Genomic DNA, 24,005 nt, shown 5'->3' on the forward strand with positions numbered 1-24,005 from the left:
AATGAGATTATTGAAGAACAACTGCAAGCTGCAGTACGTACATTTATCAATTGTGAAAGTGTTTAGAGTGATTGCTAGGTGGTTAATTAATGGCCCTCCTAAAAAGAACTCATCCTGATTTCAATCATTTACTAAACTAATAGCACATATATCACTCGTGTACTAGACTAGTAGGTATCATTCATGCCTGTAGCACGAATTGAGGGTAAACAGAAGTTTAATACTTAGGGCCCTATCTTACACCCGGCGCAATGCAGCGCCAAGCGCAATGCAAGTATTTTTTGCTAGTTTCAGTCCGACGCAGTTATCATTTTCACATCCTGCGCCACATTGTTTAAATAGCAAATGCATTTGCGCCCATTTGTGCGCCCATGGGCGTGCTGGTCTGAAAATGAGGTGTGTTCTGGCGCATTGTTGGCACATTGCTATTTTGAGGCAACAGAAATAGACTGCGCCACTGACCAACTGAAACCTGGTCTAAACTCAATGGCGCAATATTTTTGCGCTTTAGACCATGTGCTTAAATCGTTAAAATAGGGCCCTTAGGCTTTGTTCAAATGAGCAGTAATAGTGATGCTTGCTTGCCTTAGCCAACACCTTAGGATTGCATAAGTATTTCAAAAGACAAGTGCATTTCAAATGTAAAAAAAAAAAAAAAACTGTTTACTGTTATTCAAGAGCTGAGAAAAAGAAAGAAGACTCCATACAAAAAAAGAGAAATATTGATCTCCCAAAAGAAAGTTACATTTTTCAGGTCATACATTATGTTCTGCTGTACTGACCCCATCCACAAATCTCTTCAAACTGATCTACACTGCTTCAGAAAGTTCCTAAATAATTCACCTCTGTACTGGGCCTCTGATGTGAAACACAAGTTCCCCTTTAATCTCTGGTACAGATGAAGACCAGAAAGTCTTCTGAAAATGGTCCCAGCAACTCAATTCCCAGTTTGGGCTTCCAAAAAAATGAACTACTTTGAAAATGCTTGGCCTGATCATACCACAATCGTAAGCCACAAACTTCATCACTTCCTACCAAAGAAAGGACAAGAGCAAATAGCTTCTTCTAGATATGGGAAAAAGATGAGCCAACAAAATATGTGTATGTTTCACATGACAAGTAATGTCAGTATTTCATGTCAACTACCCATTTGCAATGATACTCTCATCCCTGGCTGGGGGGGGGGGGGGGGGGGGGTTGCATGTTGTCAGCTTGGTTAAAAAACATTGCTTCGAAAAGTAAAAGCACAACTCTTCTCAACAAACTGCATTAAGTCTCGATTTATATGCCAAAGTTTAATATCTAGCATTTCTATTTAAATCCCTAACCCGAAGTATGAGCAATTTGCCTTATAAAGCATCACTAATTACATTTAGGCCTACTTATGGAACTGGGGTCTTCCATGTGGCTAGGATCCAATGTCAGTCATAATACATTTGCAAGAGGATTATTTCTTCTTCTGTAAAGAAAAAAAAAAAAAGACTGTGTCGTAGGCACAAACTAAAATATGCCTACCCGCTGACAGTGAAACTAAGTGGAGGTGGCCAGTGTGCGACTCACTTGCATTGCATTTCCAAAGGTTTCACATCCACAAATATCATTCATCTTAGAATTACTCAGCACTTAGACTGACACCCGCTTTTGAATTTGCTAACTGGACCCTCTGGTACCTTGACATTTAGAGAAATCTTATCCAGGGCAGTTTACATTACACCCAAGAGCACAATGGTCATTTTTTCAAATCAGTCTAAATCTAAATCGATACAGGACTTAAACACAGCTCAGTCTAAGCACCTTAGATCTCCGCTGGATTTTTGCTGCCTTTGTTTTCCATGTCGACGGCTTCTACTCCAGGGAACCAGGTGACTAATCCTAAAAGATAATCAATAACAACGGCTAGCGAGCTAGCAAACCCACTCCCGCTAAATGGATTCTTCAGATGAGAGGCATGGGGCAAGCAGTAAAGACGGTGAAAAATATTGAATGAGATGACGCAGGGAAGAGTAGAAACCTCTAGCTGAGTGAAGCAGTCGTTGCATGCTAAAAACCTGTTATGAGCTGGGCTGATATGTACAATTTGATATGTAATCATGTATTTTTACGTATTTCACTGGTCTCCACCAGTTCCTTTTTTTCTGTCACGAGGTAATGCCACATTTTAAAAAAATCACAAATGATTATATATATACTTACAAATTATTATTTTTATGTATAATTACCTTTTTTATGTATAATTACCTTGTGTGCGTGTGTGTGTGTGTGAAACTTTCATTTTAATACCAACTACCCATTTGAATTTCTCTGAGATTAACAAAAATACAGAACCAAAACATGATCAAACCCTTCTTTGTATGGCAAAAATAAACAAAATGCACCAAAAACACACCCCGGCTCTGTGTAATACACACATGCAGGCACGGTAGTTCGCTTTAAATCTGTCAGAAATATATGAATCACCAGCCCTACAGGGCATATCCTGTCAGTATCAACAGGAATTCCAGCAAAATGTGCATGAGTCAATATTAGTCTAGAGTGATCTACTCCGAAATAACTTTGCTGTCAACACTCGTTGCAGATCATTCTAAATGAGTCTCTAATCCACTGCACACTGCACACAGCAGCTGTGTTCATATCATTTAAAATCAGATTACTGAGAAATCATGAAACCTTTCAAGAACATGTTCAGTTCACATTTCAGCCCAAATTTAAAAAGAAAAAGATTTATTTATTGCATGATTTTGTTTTTCATTATCTGCATGACAATTAAGCAAAAATACATATATTTTTTGCTGCAATTTGAATAACGAGCACCAAACATCAATGTTCACATTCAATAGCCACTAAGCCACATGGTAACACTTTAGAATACTGCTCCATCATTAAGGAATAACTACACAGGAACAAATTTTGCATGTTGTCAGCTTGGTTAAAAAACATTGCTTCGACAAGTAAAAGCACAACTCTTCTCAACAAACTGCATTAAGTCTCAATTTATATGCCAAAGTTTAATATAGCATTTCTATTTAAATCCCTAACCCTAAGGTATGTGAAGTTCTTAGTTAAGAGTTTTCTCTTAAAACCTATTCCCAAAGCTGCTGAGACCAACTTTTACTAAAGAATATAAAGATGTCTTAAACTAAGAGTAAGGGCAGGATTGACCTCGTTGCTATGGATGATGTCAACACGCTTACCAACTATGACCACAATGATTGGCTGATGGGGGAGGAGTCTCTGTCAGTGATATAAATATTGTAGAATGAGGTATCATGTTGCCATATTCAAATTAAGATTTTAAAATAAAAATGTTGCCATAATAAAATAAAGGGTTTAAAATGTAAGCTAAGTGTCACTAATTAAACTAGTATATGTTCAGCTAATTGTCAGCCTCTTACATGTTCGCATCTCAAGAGATTGCAGAATTCAAGTGACAAATGATGATTTATAATCAAAGTTCGGGAGGAGCACATTCAAACGGTCTATCTAATCAGCTTGAGAGGATGTATATATACACAGCCGAGAGCCGACTCACCTAGTTACCTCAACTTTTCTGCATCCCTCCGCCACCCCTTCCTCACTCTCGGCTGGGGATACAGGGGAGAACTGAGCCCTCGATCCCCTTGGACATCACGCCAAATAAGCTTATTATATTTTTTTACTCTATTCAATCATTTGTAAGTGTGAACTTGTGAAAACAACTGCCACAGGTAATCGGACATTATTTATTGTTTTATCATAGATTAAAATCTATAAATCAAAATAAGTATTGCATTTATGAAGAAAAGGCTCAGCGCCCAAGGCTCTATCGCTATAGCCTCAATTGTGTACAGTGTCTTTGGGCGAATTGCCAGCAACAGCCATTAGGATTGTTTGTGATTTTGTCTTAGTGACTTAGGAGTCCTCCTGACTACTCCTAACATTTCACAGATTTAGGAGCTAGTTTTAGCGCTAAAATGCTTTGTGAAATACTATTAGAGCAAAAATGTAGGACTCCTGACAAGCCCATTATTTTTAAGAGTTTCTCCTAAATCGTCAAGTTAGGAGCTACTTTTAGCCTTTTTTTGTGAATACGGCCCAAGAGTTCCTTGTTAGTTACTAGTAGTTACTAGAGTGTTAATATTGCATTACTCATTTGTCACTGTGTAATTATTCATTAATGATGGAACAGTATTCTAAAGTGTTACCAACCACACCTCGACAAAATAAATTGCTATTTATGGCTTTGATTAACTCAGTGAAAACTAAATATGAGAAAATATTCCTGTGTGTGTGTGTATGTATATATATATATATATATATATATATATATACACGCATACATACACTCACCGGCCACTTTATTAGGTACACCTGTTCAACTGCTTGTTAATGCAAATTTCTAATCAGCCAATCACATGGCAGCAACTCAATGCATTTAGGCATGTAGAAATCGTCAAGACGATCTGCTGAAGTTCAAACTGGTTGCTGGTGCCAGATGGGGCTGGTCTGAGTATTTCAGAAACTGCTGATCTAATGGGATTTTCTCTAGGGTTTACGGAGAATGGTCCGAAAAACTGAAAATATCCAGTGTGCAGTAGTTCTCTGGGCGGAAATGCCTTGTTGGTGCCAGAGGTCAGAGGAGAATGGCCAGACTGGTTCGAGCTGATAGAAAGACAACAGTAACTCAATAACCGTCATTACAACTGAGGTTTGCACAACACATCAAACCTTGAATCAGACGGGCTACAGCGGTAGAAGACACACCAGGTGCCACTCCTGTCAGCTAAGAACAAGAAACTGAGGCAAGGCAATTCCCAAGGGCTCACCAGAATTAATAGAAGATTGGAAAAACCTTTGCTGGTCTGATGAGCTTTGATTTCTGCTGCAACATTCAGTAGAGTCAGAATTTGGCATAAACAACATGAATGGATCCATGGATCCATCCTGCCTTGTATCAACGCTTTAGGCTGGTGGTGGTGTAATGGTATGGGGGATATTTTCTTGGCACACTTTGGGCCCCTTAGTACCAACTGAGCATCATTTAAACGGCGCAGCCAGCCTGAGTATTATTGCTGACCGTGTCCATCCCTTTATGAGCACAGTGTATCCATCTTTTGGTGGCTACTTTCAGCAGGATAACACGCTGTCACAAAGCTCAAATCATCACAAACTGGTTTCTAAAACATGACAATGAGTTCACTATATTTAAATGTATAAATATGTGGTAGATTTGCAGATGCTGTAACACCTTTCATTGTAAGCGTGTTCTCATCAGCATCCATGTGTGTAACATCACTGACCGACACAGTCGCCTGAACAGTTGCAGCAAATAAACAAAGATTTATTTTGCATCAGACTTTGTCTCCGTGTGTGTTCTTTGGCATCGGCCCAGATCACTGGATTACCAAAATCTGTTCACACCAACAAGCCAACAGTGAATAAACATATTCCAAGATGTGAGACTTTCTCTCTCTCTATTTATGTCTGTCTTTTCCTCCCTACTCATTTCCTCTCCTCATCTCTCTGCCTGACTTGACTTCAAAAAGGCATTTGATTTCTGTTTGCTACTGAGGGACTGGATTGCTTTAATGCAAGGAAGAGAAAAGCAGAAGCTAAACTGCGATGAAATCAGCGTGAGCAGCAAATACGAGCCATTGGGGCACAATCTGCTTGTGATAGCGAATGTGTTTGTTTGCATCTGCAGTGACTCTGAGGGTTATTTAAAGACTCCAGCTTCATTGCTGAGCGAGTTGTTGTGTATGATTCTGCATGTGTGTGCAAGAGAGAGAAAAAGAGATGTTTTTCTTCACAGACACGAACTGAAGAATCTTGTGACTGGAGAAACCATGTCATTGCTTCAGCCTGTATTTATACATACAATGCATATTTTCATCAAAGGGAGATTTTCGTTCTCATTCAGTTTTCCAAAAATAAACGTAATATGCATTTGCAATGCATATTCTTAAGCACTACTGCCCTCAGAGGAAATAGCTGTAACATAATTCATGAACTCCCTATTTCCTTTTGCACCATAAACGTCCCTGTTTCTGATGTGCAAATCTATAAATTGATGACCCATAAAACATAATTTACAATGGAACATGAAATAGGTTTCTTTGATTTCCATACTCGGTATGCAGAGAACTCTTTAATACTTCTACCGACAATATTCATGTGTGCTTTAACTGTTGCACTTCCCATAAACAAGATGACCTTTTCCTACTTCCTTTCTATGTTCATTTCCATGCAAAAATCATTTTATAGCCTAACGCTTAACTTTGAATGCCACTGGTGTTTTTGTGTTATGAACCGCAGCTTACTATTGCTTTTATCATTAAATGCGTCATAAACCTTAAGCATAAGCGTTCACACTGACCTGGAGGCAACCAGTTGCAGTAGCCACTGGAGTTCACTACAATATTCGACTTGAAGGTGGAGTCAAACTTGTCATCTGCACTGCAAATGAAGAGAAGATGAATATTTTAGACATTTAGGTTTAATATTTTGCATTTTGATGTTACACTGATACAAACAGTATGGAAAGGACAGGAAATTATTTGGAGATGATGAGGAGGGCATGCAGGGATCCGGAAAGCCAGATTTGAACCATGAGCACTAAACATCAATGTTCACATTCAGTAACCACAGACAAAGACAGAGACACAATTAACATTCAGACACAGTAAGAACAAAATCTTGATGCAAATTTAGGAAGTCATCAGATATAGGGCTTTGATTAACTCAAAGCGAAAAGCAAATATGAGAAAATATTCCTGCGGTTCATAAGGTTATAACTAGGTATGAATGAATAATGTGCCTTTCAAAAATTAGCTTGAGGCCATGATTAAATTAAATATACAACTAAGCAGCAAGCTCCCATGTGAATCAGCTCTGAGTTAAAAAAAAAAACAGAAAGTCTACAGCGAAGGATGATAATAAGCTGTTTGGACACCAGCTCTTCGACTAACAATCTGCTATTGCCCAAGGACCAAATTTTCAGTACATTGATCTGTAGTTGCTCTTCTGTTTAGCCTCACAGTTTGAATTATGGTTCCAATACCGCAATTCTAAATCACAAGCGCACAAACCTACGTCTGCTGATTCTGATTCCCAAGGATTCTTTACCCATGCACACACGGGTTGCCATTTTTGATGTTGCAGTTGATTGTATATCATTTCACAGAATGATTTAATTCTTATTCTGAAGTGTCTGCCTGCATGATCACTGTAAATACTGGGTTTCAGATCTATTACTTAATATCTCGTTGAGGGACGTATATACACTTTTTTCCCCAAACCGACTTACAAATGAAAAGTATTCAGATACAAGACAAAGATGAAAATAATGTATATCCTGTAAAAGATCCCTAGAGGAAAAGCAAAACCTTACAGGGGAATAATAATACTATTCAATGCGATAATACTATTCAATGCAATAATACTGAAAAAAAGTCTGGTTTCATAAATATAAATGCTTATATACCTATTATACAGCAGGATGTCCGGCGTCCAGACTTGGTCTGTGGTAAAGCGAAGGTTTTTGACACCTGGGTATTCAGATTGGTTCCACTTAAGGTAATGATCATACCAGTGCTAAAGAATATATAGAGAAAGAACCGTTTCAACACACGTACATGTTCTAAATTAGTATGCTTTAAAAGGCCAGATTTAATAGTGGCGTAATGTTGATTTCCACAAAAAAAATTTTTTTACAGTGCTTACAGTGACTCACTTACAATGGAAGTGAATGAGGCCAATTTTTGGAGGATTTTAAAGTAGAAATGTAAAATGTTTAGTACTTTCATAAAATCTGTTAAAATGTGTGTGTTATTTGAGATTTAAAGCTGTTTAAATAATTTCTGTCAGGACCACTATCGTAAAATACGATTGACAATTTGCATACAGTTAGGATTGGCGGTATGGTTCTGTTCTGGGCAAGAACTCCCTGCGCATCCATGCAGCCTAACATGGATAAGAGCAGCAATAACCCCCCGGGTAAACAGAACAGAACCAACATGAATGTATTGCAGATATCATTCATTCATTTTAATGTACAAAATAATTAGAGAATCTTAGTCTGATTCAGGGGGAATCAGAATGCCAAATCCTGACTGACGAGAGGAGGAGCTGGGGATGGAGGAGGGTATTTAGCTCCTGAGAAACACGATAGCTGCTGATAATACTGAAGGAGCTTATATATGTATACAGTGATAGGTGTCGATCAGCTGAGAGTCTGCTGATGCGAGCTTGACTAATATGACCTGCCAGAACTGACGCTACGCTTGATTTTCACCGATTTTTTCACATTAATGTTGTCATGTCAACAAAGTTGTAATAGAAAAGGATAGTAAGTGATTTAATTGTGATGCATTTATTGGTCCCATTCACTTCCTTTGTAAGTGCCTTACCCAGGACAATTTTATTTTTGGTTTATAATAACATCATGCCACAAATGCAATCAACTGAGCACTTGTACTGACCCTAGAACAACTGATGTCATTGATATATTGATATAACACTAGGTCATTTAGTTATGTAAATACAAAAGTTTACTAAGACGTGGCTTACCATGTTAAGCCAGATATTGGAGGTCAGTACTTGATTTTTCTCATCCTGTATGAGCAAAAATGTTCAGAGTGAGATTAAAATCCACTGTGAGCTTAATGATGAATGTCACAAAATGACAACTGTAAACACAACTTCGGGAGTAAAATCAAACTGGTGGCAAAGTCAGTCAGTCAAAGATGAAAATAGACCACTATTTTCAGCTCTAGCCACATTCAAAACATAGTTTAGACAAAGAACATCAATATGTTGGTGATGACAAGAAAAAGGAAAACAAGGTGAAAAATGAATAAAGATTTTCATGAAACATCCAGAACCAGCTAAAAATGTAATTTCAGACAGGCTCAGAAAGCAGCATGCATAGCACTTGAGAAGTACATTGCATATGGATTTATACAAGACTAGAGAAATTAGATCAAATACACCTTGGCTTTCATACCAGATAGCCATACTCCATAACACCCAGAAAGACAATAAAAAAAAATGAGAGGAAAAAGTATGACTTACCACATCCATGATCTGTATCAAGCTCATAGACAGAAAGACAGTGAGAGGTTGAGAGTCGTTGGCAATAGGCCTCTCCATGGGGTTATAATCCTTCAGGAGGTTTTTCAACAGGGTCCGCTGGTATGGACCTTGCACTGACACTGACAGAAAGACAGGAATGTACTGTACCACCCAGAACAGACACTTCAAATCAAGACATCAGTTCACTGAGCCACACATGCAGAGAGACAGTTAGTATGACGACAGATGCATCTATCTATCTATATATGAAGAGTTCAGATGCAAAAGCCTCTAAGTGCCATCTGAAATTTTCTTCTAGAATGATCATTTTTATCAAGCTCGTATATTTAAGTTCAATAATTTCACTTAAATGGCAATGCAAATTACCTATTAATTTTCATTTAAGTGAAATTACTTAACTTAAATATACAAGCTTTATAAAAATGATCATTCTAGAAGAAAATTTCAGATGGCACTTCTATCTATCTATCTATCTATATATATATCCGACAGACAGACAGACAGACAGACAGACGGATAGATAAATAGACAGTCAGACGGATAGATAGATTGATTTTAAAAACTCAATTATTTCTGCCTAATATAGCCCCAGAAAAGAGGTTAAAAGCAGTGTGAAGAGCCTGTATGTGCATGGCATGTGTGGATAAGGTATGACTGAATGGAAGAGAATACATTTATCTGAAGGTTAAAAGCAAGAATGGACCCGCTCTTGAATTGATTACTCTCATTCACACTTGAAAAGCAGTGCCAGCCCCCAGCAATAACAACAGATTTAATATTAACAGATTCCCAGTGGCATTCTCAACTGACTATGACCACTAGCAGCAATGACCGCACAATATAGTGCTTGTAGCATTATTGACATCAATAATCCTTCAGGGCGATTCTGTGTTGTTCAGCAAAAGAATCAAGCAGCATATGACAGGTTACAGGGCACGAGACTCAACACAATCCGAAAACCCCCTTGGCTGCATAATTACTAGGGTTTAGAAATAAATAGAAATAAAGGTGGAGGGCATTGTTTACAGGAGCGAGGTAAGCAGCCGTATACCCTTGCAGTGACTGACAGAATTAAACAAAAATGTGCCTCCCATCTTCACCTACCTATACACCTATACACATTTGAACCTCTTACTCTTCAATCAAAACATCAATGTGTAAATTCAGTAAGGGCCACGTGTTCACTAGTATCTTGACACTCAATCAAGAAGGGTAATTAGACCCAAGAAATTATTTATATTCAAGGATAATTAAATTTAATAGTTAAAATGTTCCTTCACCATGTTAATGACTGCTATAGCCTATCTATAACCTTTTCTCTGGGAATTATATTACATGGTTTTCTTCATCAAAAACCAGAAAGATCAACACTGGAACATTTAAGGGGAGGTATTTATTGCTTTCAAATATCTTTCAAATTGCATCTTTTGAACTATAGATAATATAATAATATAATATAATATAAACTATAGATAATCACTCACTCACAGGCACACATTGATCACATGACGTGCATTGATATGTAGTTTGTAGGAAGCAGAACGAATAAAATAAATATCTGTTAAAAAATGGACTTAATGGACATTTAAATTAATATAATTTAATAAAATAGCATTGAAATATCAGGTTGATACTGCATAACTTTTTCTAAGAGAAACAATTATAAAACTTACAAGAATCCTTCTTGAAAAACGTTTTTTATAATGGTCAAAAAGAAGAAAAAATGCAATTAATTTTCAAATGCAAAGACTCTGTCTCTTGCATACAATTTAGTTTATTTTGATTTCTTTTACTTGTCTACAGTGCGTTTAAATAGAAGCAACATTACTAAAATGAATACCAGTTACCTTTCTGATAAGTGAAGTTTTAAAGCTTCAGTCAATTTAGATTTTTTTTTTTTTTTAAGTCAGCTCAGAATCTGATACCCAGAAACATAATTTCTATCAAAACACTTCATCTTCAGCAACTGTGAAAACATGAAGATCCATGAATATTCTGTGATGTGACATTTAAAAAAATTATGAAGAGAATTACATATTAAGAGAATGTACGTGAAATGAATCCAAATGACCTGGTGTGAGATTGACAACCCAAATAAAAGTTCTGCTTTATGACAGACATGTGAATAGAGAGGGAAAGAATGAAAGCTAAAATAGAGAGAGGCTTTCCATGGCAACACACACACACACACACACACTCCCTCTTTAGTCTTTCTACTCCACTGCAGCAACATGTCCATAAAAACAGCCGGAGAACTGAATCTACAAATGCATTCTGTGCCTCCGTCACCTCCATGCAGTCTCATGTACTCATGGATTTAGAGGAATGAAAGAGAGAGAGAGAGAGAGAGAGAGAGAGAGAGAGAGAGAAGAGAGAGAGAGAGAGAGAGAGAGAGAGAGAGAGAGAGAGAGAGAGAGAGAGAGAGAGAGAGAGAGAGAGAGAAGACGGGAGGGGGAGAGAAGGTGCAATTTATGATTGCAGCTTCTAATTCTTCATGGCAAAGCAATTTTGACTCATTCTCCTTCTTGATCCTTCTGGTTGAATCTGATTCCCCCTCTTTCTCTCTCTCTTGACTGCAACAGTGATAAATAAATAAATAAATAAATAAAAAACCTTGAAACATCTGGGGGCACGAGGTAGCCAAAAGGCAAACCGGTTTACAGAACATAAGCTAGAACCAAAAACAAAACAAGATCGTGAGCTGCTTTCTCTTAAACGTGCACCTGCGTTCAAGTCTACATCTCTTTCCTGAATTATTGTTTCATACACACACAGATTTATGTACATGTGAACATAGTGAGGAACCTACCCTGAATCAAAGCGGAGATCCCACAGAGAGTGAAAGCCAAAGAGTGCCACATTCCAGGAGATATGAAGGAAAAGCAGGGCAGAAAAATAGGAATATTTTCGGATATGGAGGAGGAGGAAATATCCTGGTGGAGTGAAGGAGAGGAGAGGAAAGCAAGAGCTGACTTGATGCAAGCAGTGGACAGAATAAATGTGGAAGAGAGAGAGAGAGAGAGAGAGAGAGAGAGAGAGAGAGAGAGAGAGAGAGAGAAGAGAGAGAGTGAGAGTGAGAGCTTACCCAATGATGTCGGCAAATTGCAGCGAGTGAGAGAAGAGGAAAAAAAAGACCTGATTGATTTGAGACTCACAAGTCAGCTCTCTCTCTCCACCCAAATCTCTGAGATTCCCTAAGAAGGACAGATGAATGGGAAGAAGGATTGGGAATACAAAGGGAGAAAGATCAAAGACTTAAAAAGAGGAAACTGATCTTGAACTGAAACTGAAAATCACATTTGGTTTAATCTTCCACTGTTTCGTCTCTCTTTGTCCTACTTTCCTTCTCCATCATTCCTGGTCTTATAGAATCATAAATATTCTCAAAGTGAGATCTTAAGAGGAATTTAAAAGCGTGGTCACTAGAAAAACTTTTGTTATACGGAGGAGAAAGGTTCTTTTCAAAAGGTTTTTTTTTTTTTTTTTTTATAATTATCATTTTAGTACAGCCCTATGTAATAGACTGAAATATTGCAAAACAGTGCCTTTAAATATTTTTATATTACATAAGTTTGGGGTCAGACTTTTTTAAAGAAATGAATACTTGGATTCAGCTATGGCACATTATACTGATCAAAAGTGACAGTAAAAACAATTCGATTTTTACAAAAAATTCTATTTATCGAAGAATACTAGAAAAAATGTATTGCGGTTCAAACAAAAATATTAAGCATCACAGAAGAAATGTTTCTTGAGCAAATCAGCATGTTAGAATGATTTCTGAAGGATGTAACACTGAAGACTGGAATATGATGCTGAAAATTCAGCTTTATCATCACAGAAATAAATTACATTATAAAGTATATTAAAGTAGAGAACAGTTTAAATAGAAAAAAAAACGTATTTTAGCACAGAATAGCAAAAATACATTAGGTCTAAATTACCAATAAATAAATCCTGTCTATATCCTATTCATCTTGATATAGTGTTGCCAGAAACGTTGTAGCCCGCTTTTTGTAAATTAATTAAATTCATTTTGAAAATTAATTTTAAAAAGAAATAATGAATTATGCTCAAAAGTTTTAATAAGACACAAAATATGCCACAAATTGTCTGTGAGGCGAGCACACTTTGAAGAGACATTTGCCAAACAAATCAGTCTAAATCTATTCTGTTAGAAAAAATATTCAGCACTTGTGTTTTAGTATACCACACAGGCTAAGGTTTAAGTTTGCATATAATAGCCTAATTTAAAAAGTTAAAGCAGAGACAGTACGTTTTGCAACGTACCTGAATAATAAACATCCAGTTTAATGTCAGAGGTATTTGAATGTCTAATAAATATCGCCCCCTTGAATAATGAGATTTGTTATTACCGCCAAATCAACGCAAGAATGTTCCAGCTGACATCCATCGCGCGTTTGCCATGTGGTCCTCACAAAACTCCAATGATCCAATCAGTTCCCGATAGACAAAATCAAGTCCCGCCCTACATTGTTTCTTGTTCGAGAAGCTGTATGGATAGTCACAATAGACCGTATTTTGATATCAGCGCCATCTTTGATTTTTAACGGTCGGGAATAAAAGCGAGGCTGTGAGGGATAGACATACGTATCTCTTCAGTGTACTGTTATTTAATGTGTTTTTGGATTCTTCTACTGACGAAACACTGTGAAATCTCTTTCCAAGAAGTTACAGTAGACAAAAAACGAATAAGTAGGCCTAATAATCAGGGAGTTTTATTCAACTATTTACAGCGGATGCCACTGAAAACACGGTAAGTCTATCCCTCAGCCTCGCTTTCATGGCGCTGCTCTGAATATAGGGAAGAAAAAGGATACTATAGGGACTTCAATTTAATGCCGACTTCAATAATACATCTGCAATGCATGCTGGGAAATCGCAACATTGTTTAATATGAAATTATTTGTTCAGATGGTTCTTTAAGGCTAGTTGCTGCAAAATTCAGAGTAATATTGTAACTTAGTTCTAACATGTATGTACATTCAAAATAATTAACAATTCTTAGTATCTCAGAAAAACAACAATGTAGGCTAATTGCTTTTTAACAGTCTGAAATTGTCAAATTTTCCAAGTAGGCCTATACAAAAAAAAAAAAAAATTGTAAGGGATACCAGTAAGTCAAGCATGTTCAGGCATGCTTGTGTGTGTGTGTGTGTGTGTGCGCGTGTGTCTTAATGGGATAACGGAGATTACGTTGGAGGGGGTTTAATTGAGGAAGTGCTGGGATATGCAAGTGGCACACAGTAATGTGCTTAGTTAAACTCCTCCTCTCATTCGTCCTGACGAAGTGCTGAGACAGGGGCCTGGGAATGGGAAACCAGAGAGCGAGTGAGAGCCCTATAATAGATTACCCTATTACTACAGATGCCCTTCGGTAGCCTCTTCACGCGGGGAGGGAGCCGAGGTGAGCGGAGCTTACAGTCAGTCAGGCATCTGGAGAGGCTTTCACACCCCACTGCTCTCTGAGAGAAAGCCTAACAGCGGTATAACATATAGATATGTCATGGAAAACAAGCGTTTAATATATCAGCAAAAGACAGCGCCATTAAAAATGACGATGCCGATGTTTGACTGCATTTCACAAAACTGTTGTTCTTCAAAAAAGGAATGCTTAAAAGCTGTTTGTGGGTGCCCAAATGAAGAGTGGAAACTTAAAGTCCAGCAGGAATTGATCGGTTCATTCAGTGGTTATTGCGTAACTGAATGGACCCAGACCTGAGTGAGTTTCGGGACTGTGGCGGCTGAAGGTCAAGTTCACCCTTGAGAGAATCTTTTTGTATCACAATAAATAAATGTGAGGCTATTGTTTACCCAATAGAACCAAGAACCAATAGCCCACACAGCCTAGGGGTTTTCAATCTTTTAAGATGCTACGGACCCTCAAATCTCCTCGAATGAGGCACCCCAATCCTAAAATTTAAAAGCCATATAGTTTCTTAGATAAAAAGATCCAGTTTATTCTGTAAGAATCATCAAAAATTTAAATATTAATTTGGGAAATATTTGTTTTCTATGAAGCTACATAATTATGTTCTTTAATGTGTTTAATTATTTATTTTTAATCTTATTTTTAAGTATTTTTACACTGTTTGCTTAAACTCTTGTGTCCCTCTGGGGGTCCCAGACCCCCTTTGCTCATCCAGTTTAACAACTTTTTCCCCAACAAAGCATGTCAAACACTTATGATGTTATCCAAACAGAAAACCACATGTGCTAAAGATGTGCAAAAGCAGACTTCTGGGTTACAGATTTCCTGACACTATGTGGTCATTTCGGGAACTGCATTTGTGCAGGGCGGTAGAATCTGGGCTCTTGCTCGAGTATAAGAAATGAAGAGAGAAAGTGTGTGGTACTTAGACTAATGTTCTTCATAATGGGAAAATTATTATCCATAGCGTGACTGCGTTGTTCCATAACATGGTTCATAGGAAAACACCATGTGGTAAAGATGCATCCTGATGATTTCATGAAGAAAAATAAATAAGAGAAAGTACTGTGATTTTCAAAAAGTTTTGACTCTTGAAAGTAATCATGAGATCCTCCCATGAGTCTGCAGTTTCATTCCCACAAGGCATCATTAGGCAGCCACAATTTGCAGTTGATTTGGTTAAGCAGGGACACAGACATTTTGCACACCGGTCTCGTTCCTGGAGGGTAGAGAATACAATTGAATTGATTTCATCATATTATCATTCAGGAACCACTGAAGATAGCAGTTCGGCAGAGAGAAGCAATCAACTAATGATCTGGGAAACTAAATGACATGACACCACTGTTTCCTGACAAAGGATGCTCTCTGTCAATGTGCTGCACTGTGGGATTTTAAACGCTGCGTAGATGAGTTTGAGTATTCTAGCACACTGACACATTCCTGCACTTAATAGGGAATTATTTACAGCTCATCTCATACAGTATCGTAAGCAAACAACTTAAAAGATACTGAACCTCTTTTGGTCTACCACTTTATCTTGCAGGTTAGTCCTGTTTCCCATGTATACTATGTACTAATTACAATAACTGGTTAATAACCCTGAACCTACCCCTAAACGTAACCGTCCTTAACCCATGTAATTATCTTATATTACCCAGTACTTTCTTAGGTTAGTACACTGTAAGTACAAGTAAGTGCACATATACTGTAAAATAAAGTGCCACCTCTTCCAGTCCTTCTCTCAGGTATTGATTGATAAAAATGTCATCCACTGATGCCATTTGAACATTTCTATTCAACACACAGTGAGTCACTAGCTTCAATAATATCCTATTCATCCGTCTTCAGTCCAATGGCCTTGATAATGAACGTCACTTTCGCACAAATGCTGTTTGAAAAGCTATTCAGAAATCTTTATGCATTTTTACTCTTTGCGTTTTAATAAACTCCACTCCACAACCTAAGCATTATTGCTAAAGTAATATAACATTGCATTTTCCCACTTCAGATGGGTATTCTCATGGAAAACATGTACGCTAAGTATATCTAGTTCTAGGATTATTCAAATTTAAATACTTGTTTCCATTCAATGTTGGTCAAATTAAATATGTGCTGTTTTGTTTTAAATTTATTTAAATAAGTTTGTTACAAAGAATCTGGACTATTGCATCGTTTAAAACCTTTTTAATGGTTTACATTTATGTTTTTATATTCTAGCAATACATTTTTATTTTTTATTTATCCTTTATTTTAACAGGATAGTCCCAATGAGATATGAAATCTCTTCTTCCAGGGAGTCTGGGCCAAAATGGCAGTTTCACATAAAATAAAATAAAGGTTGGTGTCACTAAGACTTTAAGAAATCTATACTTTCAGCAAGAATGCATTAAATTGATCAAAAGACAGTACATTTAGAAAGTTTTTTCTATTGCAAATAAATGATGTTCTTTTGAACTTTGTTCAAAGAATCCTAGAAAACTATTTCCATAAAAATGTTACGCAGCATCATTTTCAACAAATGTTTTTCGAAAAACAATTCAAAATACTAGTATGATTTCTGAAGGATCATGTGACCCTGATTCGGCTTTGCATCACAGGAATAAATAAAAATAAAAAACTTTACTGTATATATTTTTGTTTAATCCTTTCCCTCCAAATAACTTTGGTAACAGGGTTTAGTAGTTGACAGTTTGAACAAAAAACGCATTACAACATCATTGTAGCCCAAACATTTTATTGAAACCGAGACAGAGAGAGAAAAAGAGACACTAGGTTGAAAGGGTGTTCCCGTCAGTTCTTCAGACCTCTAAGGGTGTTTGGTTTTATCTCCTCATCTCTTGCCCGAAATAATCAGGCTGCTGTCACTGAGGCCGGTCCGTCTCTCTCTCTCTTTCCGTCTCACTCTCTGAGGAAGCATCCAGAAAAGATCTTAATGCTGCTTCCTTCGAAAGGAACACCCTGGAGGAAAGAGAATAAGAGAGGTCATTATCAAAAACAACCGCTAAGCTCATTAACAACGAAAGCATGAAGAACACCACACAATGCCCTCAAACGTTTGTCTTTATCCTGTAATCTTTTGTGAAGTGGAATTTCTGTGCCTTTAGCAGCACCAAAAAACAAAAACAAAAATTCTGAGCACAACCATATCTTCTATTATATGGACAAACAAATAACCCCACCACAGAGCTACAGAATTCATACTTTTCAGGAAAATCTACCAATGAAGGGCTTAGTTATCAATGCATATTAAGCTGGTATAGAAGACATTTTCATACAAAAATGACAAACTTCACCTTTCAATGGACCATTGCAATTATTATCTTTTTGCATTTTTATTCTCCCTTTGCTTCTGCCAGCACAAAACCACACAAAAATCATCAAGGATTCAACCATATAAATCATATCAACCTATACAAACATCCATCCAAAATATAGCTTAGTATCTATTTCAATCAGATCAACATTTGCAAGAGTTTTAAGGTTCGAAAGATGTCAGAGAATATAATGAACTGCAGGCCTATAACAATAATGAATATTCAGGAACAACATCATGCACATCAAAACCCCTGTATTACTGCAATAACCACAAATCAGACAAAATCAGCTTGTGCGAACAACGACTTTGAGTTTAGAACTTCAGCATCTAAACTCACAATAAAAACTTCACATGGTGTCATACTCAATGAAAAACTATTTTAATTTATCATTATTTGAAGTCGGAGCCAAAATTATGTTTGCACTAGATGGCGGCTGCTAATTTAAAGTATTGTCTGCAGTTCATTTACTTCAAAGCCATTTACAAAATAGTGACAGTTTTAACCAATGACATCACAGATCTTCCAGCATCAAAAGTAAAACTCGCTGTAAGCACAATCACTCATTTCCATGAGTTCAACCCTAAAACTCTGCATTCCAAATGGACAACTTCGCTTATGCATCATTCCTTACATGCAAAGAAAATCAAATTCCTGATTCTTGTCCTTTAAAAACACAGATCTACTACAGTTAATGTCAAACCTCAGTTCTTAAGGGAATGACATTATCGCAACATGTTATTGATGATATGAGAGTTGATTTTTATGATTTTGATTTTTCCACTCCACTTTTGCTCCTAAACATGTCTAATGCCCGGTACACATTGTACAATTTTGGGCTGTCCCAGACGAAAGATGACTAATCGTGGCTCAAAGGTTCAGATTCAAAGACGGCTGCTGTCACGGTCTTGCGACCAAAGATAGACTGCGATCATTTTCTGACGGTGTCTGATGACCACATCCATATTGTCCTCTTTCGCTTACTCCACTTTTTTTCAGCACACATAAAAACCACAATTGCCAAAGTGCGATTCATCTTGCTCTGTTTACCAATAGCACATGCTGTTGAGGTTTAATTCTTCTATACAAACTTGCGTCATGGCCCATGATTCAATAAGTGTCATTATCGTACAGTCTACATACATGTCATACCCAAGTTTATTAGATCCATGTCATACGGTGTCATAGGATTGCCAAAATCACAGTCTGTAGTAGGCATAAGTCTTAGTAAAAACACAAACAAACCTTCTGTGAGTCGAGCTTTGCCTCCGGTGGGCTGACACAGCACAGTTGAGCAACCGACACAAAGCACGACCGTCTGTGCGTGGCTGAACACCGTTGTGATCTTATAACATCCTGAAACATAAAAACACGTTTAAGACCATCCAGACTCGGACAGGTACAATCATCCAGTATATTGATTATGTGAAGGGCACTCACCTGGACACTTGACATCCATGAAATAAGAATTGGGACTCTGTACGAGTCGCTTCTTCTTGTGCCTCCTCCTCTCCTCCTCAGGGGTGGGGTGCAGCAAGTCTTTTGCGAGCTATTTACATAAATAGCATAGTATTACATGAGAGAATGCTTTTAAACACCAATTGATCAGCTGCTTTACATAAACTTGTATTGAAATATGGTGAGCTGCCTAGCCAGACAGCATCTTTGGGCATTACATACGTGGGCATATGATGCCCAAAAATAGTGTCCAAGTAGGCATCACATTAGATTTTGAGGCAGCCATACAAAATCCTTTGAGTCTTGAACATTTGCAGTTAATTTTGGCAACTCCAGAGAGCTTTGTGTAATCGTTTACAGTCATTAAGCCATTTGTAACATCTCAGATGTGGGAATCAAACAATTTAGCAGTTTTAAGATTATGAATGAGTAATGTCAGACTGCATGAACACATCTATACTTAAATGTGCGACACGTTACGGTTAAACGTCCATGTTTTGTTATATGTGCGCCGCCATCTTGATGGAGAGCGCGAACGCACGCTTCCGAACCATTCAGGACTTAACACTTATTTTATGTTCATCTTCTCGTTCATGCGGCAACGCGCACATTAAGGTCAGTAATATGGATATGTTCGTGAACGCGCTTCAATATTTAGGTCTTGATGGCTTGTCTGTGGTGTATATTGACATGTTTTTGCTCTCTGGTACTCACTGGCATGTTGGCGAAGATTAAGCCGCTGCCAGAAAGGAAGTTCCAAGCGGAAGCAGACGAATATCATCGGACGAGCGCGGACGTGAACGGAAATGCGTCATCGGACGTAGAGCGCGGACATGTTGGTAGAGGCAGATGAGGTCAATAACAGAACGTAACTTTGTTTGTATATCATTGTATTGGTTTCTTTCTTTTTTTAGCCTATTTTTGTTTTTATTTTTATTTCTCCTCCCTATTTTTGAGTGTTAGGTAGGTTATATTGTAGTTTGGCTATCTGAATGATTAAAAAAGACAGGCTATAATAAGGACACATGTATAAACGGGTTTAATAGTTCCTACATAAAATATATGCTGGCAATGTATGGTAAAATATGACTATTTATTTTAATGATCTTTAGCCTATTTTTATTGATGTTTTAAAATGAGATTTATCTTATAAATTGTTTATCCTACCAAATTGTAGCTACCAAAGTATGGTATCTGCATGAGTTTTTTTCAGATAAGATATCATGGTGACCTTTGTCTTTTTTTTTTTAAGTTCCTTCATGAAGGCTAAATATCCTGGTGCATATGGCAATTATTCTGTATGGACATTGTATAGGCCTCAAAATACGGTGGCAGGCTACTATTTCATACCATGGTGTTTTCTAAGAGTTGTTTTCTGTGTTGTTTTATACATTTTAGCTTTTCATCAGGCATATTGATTTATAAGTCTGATATGAATACTATTAATTTGTTAAACTGTTTGATGAGGGGGGAGTTCTGATGTGGAATATGCAGCTGGTAATGGGAAGTGTCTTCCTAAGTGTAATGCCATCTCAAGTGCACTAATAATGTACTTGACCTGTCCTTTAGTGAGCAGAACTCCTCCACACAACATCAGGAGGAATCAAGACTGCTCACTTCCAGCTAATGATGAGGGACAAGTGTCTGCAGATGCGGCCACCCCGAGACTTCACACTGGCAGATGGGAAGCATCATTCATGGGTCACTGCAATTGCTGCAGCAGCTCCTGATCAGCATTCCAAAACAGACAGTTCATCTATTATGGGATCAAGGGCAGTTTGTTTGCCTGCAATAGAATAATGAGAGTTTGCCGATAGGATCATGAATGGCTACATGCCCAGGGTTTACAAAATGTAAAAGAGGATGTTCAGGAGAAAATGTTGGGCTGGTTCAAAATAATTGCCAATTATTTTGGCCTGGTTATCTAACACATATCGTCAAAACAACCTGAGGTCAAATTGGCCAGGTGTATTTCATCAGATAAATGAATTGTGGTCAGGTAATTCATGCAGGCTGTCCTGCTTTGGCAGTAATCTTTGAAAGATCTCTAGTAGGCCTACACGTGTAGACGATTTGGCTCAAATGGTAGAGTGCCTCTCAGTATGTGAGAGCTTGATCAATGCCTGCATGCCTATCTGAAGAGCTGAAAACCCCATTCAGATAGTGGAAGTTACCAGCAGCATCACTTTTGCAGGCAAAGTGGCTTTAGACAAATTCTGTTTACTTGATTGGGCCTAATGAAATCCGATATTCCCACGAAATGAGAGTATTTTAAATGTGACATTTTCCTGTAAATGTATTTTCCTTCCAACGTTTGGTCCACATTGCCAGTATAAACAAAACTATTATTGATTAGCCTATAATTTGAAGACAATTACAAATTTAATTATTAACATAATCATACACTGGATTTATTCTAAAGGACTTTAATTTGTTAGTCTTATTCACCGTATGAACGACGATTTCTGGTTAGGATACAAAACAAACTGGATTAAACTTTAAATTAAATCCTAGTTTTATTAGGTCAGTGAATAAGATCAAATATTTTCTAACGTTTAGAAACTTCCTCTAACAAGCGTTAAACACACAAACGTTGTTTATTTCCTAAGCTACATCGTCACTCAAACACTCTCGTTAACAGGTTTAGCGTTACTGCTGCATGATAATATCAAATTTAGCATATGCGTCGTTTGCCATTTTTTCCCCAAATATTCCGCCATATAAGACGTAGCCTACTGTAAATTGAGGTAAATATAGCATACGCTTATTTCCCCGTCTGGCTCGTTGGTCTAGGGGTATGATTCTCGCTTAGGGTGCGAGAGGTCCCGGGTTCAAATCCCGGACGAGCCCGGTGTTTTACTACTAAAGCCTATAAAACCACAGAACCTGACTGTATCATTGCGTATCTAGTCACGTACAGCACCCAAGGCGCCTGTCAAGACTTGTAGCTGTGTTGTGCAAAAAACTCCAACCAAGCAAGACTTCTGAAAGGCTCCTTGTCTTTATTTGTACTTCAAAAAATAGCATAGTTCAGAGTATTGTAGCAACGTGATTTGCTCTCTGTATTTGTAGTCCCTTTGGTAGGAAAGTGTCTGATTTGAATCTAAATGCAGTATAAATATAATGCAAATAGAAGACAGGACACAAAATAATGTTACATAAAGTTCCTTCTATTTCCAGCTTGTTCAAACATTTGGCCATAACTGGATGACATAATTTGTTTTTATTCATTTCTGGCATAACATACCTCATTTCATGATTAAAATGACATAATGATAAAGAGAATTTGACAATTGTTCATCATTGCATAATGCATAGTCCATTCCATTCTGAACACAGATGTAGTTTTCATAAAATCCTTGTGTTTCATCCAATGTGTTGGATTGGCGAGATCACAGGCTATTATTTATCTGCTCCTCCTGATAGGTGGAGGTGGAGATGGCTCCGTATGGATCCACAACTGTTTGAGCGCAACGCACGACAGTAGCAAACAAGAAGAGAAAGAGAAGAAAGAGAAAAAAGATGGCAAAGCCCAAATCCACATCGATCTCCAGCATTGGCGGCACTCGCTGGTCCATCGGTGATGTGCGTTACAGGAAACTGAGATGTTATCCACCCTATGTTACTGTTTCCTTGAAATGTAGTCAAATTCCTTTGGTAGAACTGGGACAGATACCGGTACAATGGCAATCCCTGTTTCAGTGATTGTTTTTTGACAGGAGATCTTCACTGCGCCCTTGCGAATTGGATCCCAGAATACGAGTGCTTGCTTACGGTGTATAAAGCCACATCACCCTGATTAAAAAAAACAAAAAAAAAACATCATTATCAAAATGAAGCAGTAACATCATACAGGCAATGTAACTAAATATTTGCAGCCCACATTTGATGTCAAATGAATTAAGGCATGATTGAACATGAATTATAAATCAACTGAAATCTAAAGAAACTTGACAGGCTCTGTTCCCATTACTTCATCAAGAAACAAGACAGGGGGAATATTGATGCTAAAGGATGAGATATAACCCTTCATTGGCTCTGTTCTAAAATCTAGAAGTTGTCTACTCTCTAGGTGTCTAAGTTGCAGTCACATTAACGAAAATTCAGCCAAAAGGGCTCATTGTCTGTTGTCAATAGTGTTGCGATTTATGACGCACAGTTCACACAGAAGTCACTTTCACACCAAGCAGCTTTCTGTTTATCAACATGGCACGACCAATTTGAACCCTTTGCAAAATCTGTGGGGGGAAAATTCACCCTCACATGAAATTCCTGATCGCATGGATTATTGAAATTACTGTACATCACCTGCAAAGATTTGGCAAAAAATTGCCAATGTGATTGGAACTAAAAGCAAATAAAAGGTGCAGTTACATTTACAGTTGTTCACAGGTCTCAGTAGTATTTTCATCCCGAAGCCGACTCAAAACCCGCCCAAAACGAATAGAAAACTAGCCTAATGCTTAAAAAAACAGACGTTTTTATTTAGTTTATTCTGTGTTCAATCTTATTTGAATGATTTTAGTTAGACTTGTTTTTATGTAGTATGAATGTATGATGAATGAATGTATTGCATGGATTATTTTATTATTTTAGAATGTTTCCTGGGGTGCCCTTATAATGTTAGTATGTTTTTTAGATCAAAAGTTGTTATCATTTAGAAATAAAAGGCATATTTCCTAGCCTGATTTTAGCCTCTGATTTGAACG

At 37.5% G+C, this 24,005-nt stretch overlaps 3 protein-coding genes across 3 annotated transcripts in view; all 3 read right to left on the reverse strand.

The window, feature by feature from the left end:
• The window catches only part of chrna11 (cholinergic receptor, nicotinic, alpha 11), a 31,945-nt gene extending 19,958 nt beyond the window's left edge, over window positions 1-11,987 (reverse strand). The window contains exons 1-5 of the mRNA XM_084131119.1: window positions 11,879-11,987; window positions 9,049-9,188; window positions 8,545-8,589; window positions 7,460-7,569; window positions 6,353-6,432 (exon numbers count right to left, since the gene is read on the reverse strand). Coding sequence (XP_083987245.1) covers window positions 6,353-6,432; window positions 7,460-7,569; window positions 8,545-8,589; window positions 9,049-9,188; window positions 11,879-11,930 — 427 coding nt within the window. The 5' untranslated portion in view covers window positions 11,931-11,987. The remainder of the gene's footprint in view (window positions 1-6,352; window positions 6,433-7,459; window positions 7,570-8,544; window positions 8,590-9,048; window positions 9,189-11,878) is intronic.
• A 5,254-nt stretch (window positions 11,988-17,241) lies between these two features.
• Window positions 17,242-20,092, reverse strand: rps27.1 (ribosomal protein S27 isoform 1). Its single transcript, XM_084131203.1, has 4 exons — window positions 20,011-20,092; window positions 19,279-19,387; window positions 19,084-19,194; window positions 17,242-17,482 (listed from the first exon to the last, which is right to left on the reverse strand). The coding sequence occupies exons 1-4, from the start codon at window positions 20,014-20,016 to the stop codon at window positions 17,454-17,456; spliced, it is 255 nt and encodes an 84-aa protein (XP_083987329.1). The 5' UTR covers window positions 20,017-20,092; the 3' UTR covers window positions 17,242-17,453.
• A 2,188-nt stretch (window positions 20,093-22,280) lies between these two features.
• Window positions 22,281-24,005, reverse strand: part of cers2a (ceramide synthase 2a) — a 44,114-nt gene continuing 42,389 nt past the window's right edge. The window contains exon 12 of the mRNA XM_084131061.1: window positions 22,281-23,091. The gene's annotated coding sequence lies outside the window, so the exon portion shown is untranslated. The remainder of the gene's footprint in view (window positions 23,092-24,005) is intronic.

Source organism: Abramis brama (assembly GCF_963993115.1).
Source record: "Abramis brama genome assembly, chromosome: 12".
Classification (NCBI taxonomy): domain Eukaryota; kingdom Metazoa; phylum Chordata; class Actinopteri; order Cypriniformes; family Leuciscidae; genus Abramis; species Abramis brama.